This window comes from Helianthus annuus, chromosome 5, assembly GCF_002127325.2.
Source record: "Helianthus annuus cultivar XRQ/B chromosome 5, HanXRQr2.0-SUNRISE, whole genome shotgun sequence".
Lineage (NCBI taxonomy): Eukaryota > Viridiplantae > Streptophyta > Magnoliopsida > Asterales > Asteraceae > Helianthus > Helianthus annuus.
This window is the reverse complement of record NC_035437.2, coordinates 27,274,462-27,280,122: the sequence shown is the minus strand read 5'-3', so window position 1 is coordinate 27,280,122 and position 5,661 is coordinate 27,274,462. Positions and strand designations below refer to the sequence as shown.

At 38.3% G+C, this 5,661-nt stretch overlaps 2 protein-coding genes across 2 annotated transcripts; one reads left to right on the top strand and one right to left on the bottom strand.

Annotated features, from left to right (window-relative positions):
• Positions 1–317: 317 nt before the first annotated feature.
• Positions 318–1,586, top strand: LOC110940704 (DNA repair protein XRCC3 homolog). The gene has a single exon (XM_022182263.2). It carries the CDS (start codon positions 402–404, stop codon positions 1,290–1,292), a length of 891 nt encoding a protein of 296 aa, XP_022037955.1. The 5' UTR covers positions 318–401; the 3' UTR covers positions 1,293–1,586.
• A 1,242-nt stretch (positions 1,587–2,828) lies between these two features.
• LOC110940705 lies at positions 2,829–5,139 on the bottom strand. Its single transcript, XM_022182264.2, has 5 exons — positions 4,850–5,139; positions 4,452–4,566; positions 3,848–4,375; positions 3,654–3,765; positions 2,829–3,120 (listed from the first exon to the last, which is right to left on the bottom strand). Exons 1-5 carry the CDS (start codon positions 4,930–4,932, stop codon positions 3,095–3,097), a joined length of 864 nt encoding a protein of 287 aa, XP_022037956.1. The 5' UTR covers positions 4,933–5,139; the 3' UTR covers positions 2,829–3,094.
• Between the last annotated feature and the right edge of the window lie 522 nt (positions 5,140–5,661).

Below are 5,661 nucleotides of genomic sequence, written 5' to 3'. Positions count from 1 at the left end.
TAAGATCCTGTTATTTTGTCATTTTCCGCAGGGGCAAAATGATCATTTCTCTTTTATAAATAAATACCATATTTTATAAGATAAATATGACCTGATTTACCTCTGAGGAAAATGACAAAATTGCAGGATTTTATAAGAAAAATATGATCTGATTTCATTTTTGGACCAAAATGGTAATAAAATTGAAACCACAGGGACCCAGATGCAAAAAGTTTGAGTTTTGGACTAAAGTGGCAAAAGTGACAAAACCACAGGGACCAAAATGGCAGTTTACTCTAAATAAATTATACAAAGCAAAATGGCCCGCGAATTGGTCCGATTCAAAGTTAAAAACATTTTGGGAAACAAAAAAGAACAAACAATCTCCCTCCTCTTCTTCTTCTCCATCCACATCCACCCAAATGCAACCGGAAAACCTTCTCCTCCACCATACCCACCACCATCACCTCTCTCTCGGATGCCCCATCCTCGACGCCGCCCTCGGCGGCGGCATCCCATCCAACTCCATCACCGAGCTCGTCTCCGAAAGCGGCTGCGGCAAAACCCAACTCTCTCTTCAACTCCTCTTCACCGCCCAGCTTCCCCACGGCCTCAGCGGCTCCTCCCTCTACCTCTACTCCGAGTTCCCCTTCCCCTACCGCCGCTTCGCCCAACTCCTTCACTCTTTTCGGTCCTCCCACCCTATTCTATTTGCCAATTATCGTGACCCTTGTGATCATATATTTACCCGTGACTGTCACACTGCACACCACCTGCTCGACGTATTGCTTCAGTTGGAATCTCGGCTTAAACACCCGAAGGAGACCCGGTTGGATATTAAGTTGATTGTTATTGATTCCATTGCTGCTTTGTTCAGAAGTGAGTTTGAGAATAACGGTGCTGATCTTAAGAAAAGGTCGGCGTTGTTTTTTAAGATATCTTCGGTTTTGAAGATGTATGCTAAGCGGTTTGGGATTGCGGTTGTGATAACGAACCAGGTGGTTGATTTGGTTGATGATAGTGAAGGGGTGAGTGGTGTTCAGGTTGGGAACTTGGAGGGGATGTGGACGTCTGGGAGACGGGTTTGTCCTGCTTTGGGGTTGTCGTGGGCGAACTGTGTTAACTCGAGGTTGTTTTTGTCGAGACGAGAGGTGATAGAAGGGGTTGAAAATGGGTTGCAGGGTGATGATTACGGTGGTTTTGTAAATAGACGACAAAGGAGGGAGCTTCATGTTGTTTTTGCTCCGCATTTGCCCTATTCGTCTTGCGAGTATGTCATAAGAAAGGAAGGTGTTTTCGGAGTTGACAGATAAATTTAATTTGGTTGCCATGAGCAAGCATGTCATTTTTGGTTCTCCTGCTACCTCTTTGTAAGTTGCATAAATGAAAACAGTTGAACATGTCTATTTGTTATTATAGATAATTTAAATTACTTGAGTTAACTGGTTCATTCTGGTTCAAGTTTTGCTTGTTTAGCAGTGTCTAGATTGGTTTCTTTTGTATGAGTTATATTTTTCTTTGGCGCGTTTAAGGTAGGCAGGTATCTTTGATCTATGATGAGTGTATCCTTTTTCTGGAAATGTAATTTCCTAATGTTTAAACCTGAACAATTTCTTTTATTTGCCCTGTATGTTCTATGATACTACTTTATGGAGATTACCATGTCTTTTGTAAGCCCTTGGTTTAAAAAAGCGTGAGATGCTTCGAGGTGTTTAGGTAATTGGGTCCCAAAAGCCGAGGCACTAGGCGAGCATATCACATACGTTTAGTGTTGCTCTATGTACAACAAAATAAGGTTTATATACAAACGAAAGGCTGCATATCTCTCATTTGTTTTACATGTTAACCTTTTCATCAAGTAAACATTTAATAATTTCATTACCCCTTTGGTATGTTTTTTTTCTCATCAGCCTCCTTAGACCCTAGTTTTGACCCAAAAGTACACGAGGCGCCGCCTCAAGCCCTTGAGCCGTTTTCCAGCTCGCTTAATGTGACTTTTAAAACAACCAAAGTAGGTCTAGTGCATAAGTTTTACCACACAGAAATTTGAGTATCTACTGATACAAATTTATAATCAGAGAAATATCACCGCTGTTGTGCAGATGCTTTTGTGTGTGTATTATCGTCAAGCTGTTAAAACGACGTTTCTGTTTAAAATAAGAAAATATGTTTTGTGAAATGAAAATGTAACTCTTCAGATTACGTTAAAGTTGAGGATAAATATGAAAACGATTGTGGTAACGAACCAGGTGGTTGATTTGATGGATGACAGTGAGAGGTTGAGTCATGAGTGGTATTCGGGTTTGAAATTTGGAGGGGTAGTATACGTCTGGGAGACGGGTCTGTCCTGCTTTGGGTTAATTGTGTTAACTTGAGGCTGTTTCTGTCAAGACAAGAGGTGATAGAAAGTGTTAAAAATGGGTTGCAGGGTGCTGGTTATGGTGGTTTTGTAAATCGACGACAAAGTAGGTAGCTTCATGTTGTTTTTGCTCTGCGTTTGCCTTATTCATCTTGTGAGTTTGTAACAAGACAGGAAGGTGTTTTTGAGTTGACAGATGAATTTCATTTGGTTGTCATGAGCAAGGGTGTCATATTTGGTCCTCCTACTACCCCTTTGTAAGTTGTATTATTTTGACCCAAAAGTACATGAGGCGCTACCTCAAGCCCTTGAGCCGTTTCCAGCTTGCCTCGTGTGCCTTTTAAAACAAAGGTAGGTCTAATGTATAAGTTGTACCACACAGAAACATGAATATTTAAAATCAGAGAAATATCTATGCTTTTGTGCAGAAGCTTCGTGTGTATCGCTAGAGATTGGATCATGTGACCACATATATACACATAGGTAACCATTTCTACAGCTGCAAGTATACTGCCATTCTGAGAATACTGTTTAACAAGCTGCATTTATGAAGTTCACACATACATTGTCATCCAATACATGTATAATGTTGTATACATGGTCTAGAAGTTACCATATAATAATCTTGAGTTCAATTTTTCATGGTTACATCTTAATACTAGCTGGAGAAGTCATGATATCCTGCAGTCAAGTTCTTCACTTCCTCAGTACTTAAAGACTCCTCGGCAACCTTTTATCTTGCTAATGACACCACGCTCAATTGCAATACATTACGAATGGCACTGTTAACACATGCAACAAATTTTAGCCTTGTTATAAAAAATCTCATCCATTTAACTTGACAGTTCTTTTACAAGAATTGAGCGATTTCATGGAATGGAAACATAAGATTAAGATTGATTGTTAGTGAACTCAGATAATATATTAGAACTACAACATGGGTTATGGTTTCTACACGAAGACATCACAAGATCATGTATCAAATGGAGCCCTCGTTAAAAACAATTAACAACAGCGTTAAATGGGTAGTGTTTGGGGGTTGGCTAGTTGAACCTAAAAACCGTGTTAGACAAACGTATATATAACAGTTATATTTGAACTACAAAACTTCATGCACACTTTTCTTTTAAAAATACAAGGGCCAGCCATTGAACTCGACCTGTGTTAGCTAAAAGTGTTTCACAGGTTCGACCCAAAACCGACCCGCAAACTATGAATTTCGTGTCACAAATTGAGATAGGTACAGTTGTACACATGAAAAATGACAGTTGCCATGAGTATGTCATATAACAAGCGATTCAGATGCAAAACTTACCAAGCAAAAAGATAGTTAGCATCAAAACAAGCGTGACCCGAAAGGAACAACTTCTATGCAAGTGTATTGAGGTCTGCAGTTGCCTTTGACTTCCAGCAGCCCTTTTAAAAATCTGTAAATACATTTGACTTTTAGAACAATAAACTAATCTAAATGACTAAATAACATAACACCTACTAAAGTGACATACTAACCTGATTAATCCAATAATTCCCACATCTCGGTCTCCAACCATAACCTTTATCTTTCGGTGTAGACTCAACATCATTCAACATCAACGGTTTCTGTTCATCATCATGATCAACCGCAATCTTCAGCGTTTCAACATCTTGCACAACCCGCGTTCTTCGCGAAGAACCAGCTTTTTTATCAGCTTGACATGAAGAACCATCACTCGTTCCCATTATTTCAACCGGCTCCACATCTATAACATAACTGTCAACATCTTTACAACTTGTCGTATAACTGGAATCTTTAGCGTTGTTCTTTGATCTTTCCGCACTCCCAGATAGAAACATGGCTAAATCGTCACGTTCTTCTTCGTCCAAATTCACCCATCGAAGAGGCTTTCGGACTTCATCACTGAAATATTCTTTTAACGCCGATTCGACTGCGGAAATCTGGGATGATATCGCCGAAACGAATTGTTCGTGTCGGGTTGTTCTAACGTCGTTAACGCTGTTTTTGTAGCTCAGTCTAACGGCTCTTTGAAACTCATCCAACTGAATTCAAGAATTATGGTTTAAACATATATTAATCACAAATCAATTCAGATCATGATCTTTAAGATAAACCAACCTGCCACTTTGCTGTGCCTAAAGCAGTTTGAAGCTCCCTACAAAGTTCATCCAAATCAACAGATTTAACCCCTTCTTTCTTCTGTCTGACCCATGTCCTGTAAGCTGACTCCATTCTGTATATCAAATACAAAGAATTTAATATTTTCTTTATTTAACCTCTCTTATTAACAATTTATATTTCTTAATTTAAAATTTATCAGACTAACTTATTTAATACTTTTTTTAACTAAACCTGTGTAATACACCGGTTTCTAACCTGCTTATGCTAATGAAATAATATAGGGTTAAACCATAAAATTCAGAGAAATTCAGAAGCCCTAATTTGAAGCATAAGGATAAAAGCTAGGGTTTGAAAGGAATAAAACGAGAGCCAGATAAGAAATAAAGGAAACATACATGTCTGCAGACGCTTGAACCTCCTCTGCAGCGGAGAAGAAGATGTCTTTCTGCCATAGATCAAAGGCGTTTGCTACCAACATACTTTTGTGAAATTCAAAGGGGATTATGGTAGTTTTGGATGATGGATTTGCAGGAGGAGATGTGTTATGGTTTGTTTTCTCTTCTGATTCCTATCTCTTCTTCGCTTCGCTTTTGAAGAAGCGAAGAAGAAACGAAACAGGAGAGAGAGAGAGATGGCAGACAGACAGAGATAGGAAGAGGGTATAATGGTTTCTTTTCTTTACATTTATGCAACAGTATAAAACTACCCGTATTTTTTAATTATGCTTTATTGTTATTATTTTTGGACTCAAACTTCATTTAATGATGAATTATAGAGATGAGTATTGAATCGTATTGGGTATATTCGGTATTGGTATGTATTTTTTCTGTTTTTTGGTATTAGTATTTACGGGTAAAATACCGGTACTAGTACTCATTTTCTCTGTTTTTTTGATACTGATAATGGTTCGATATCAAACGGGTACCATGCTCATCCCTAATGAATTATATAGTTTTTGGTAAAAGTGTAAAACTAGAATGGTTATGTTTTGTTGATTTAATGAGAGAGGGTCCTAATAATAACACATGGAAAAAACTTATTTTCATATGGTGTATACGGGTCGTATAACTTTATACGGCCCGTATACACCATGTGAAAATAAGTTACCTGGTCGTATACAATATATACGAACATAGTATACGGGCCGTATAATCTTATATGGCCCGTATTCCTCGAAAATTGAATTTTTCTCAAAGTATATAAGGGG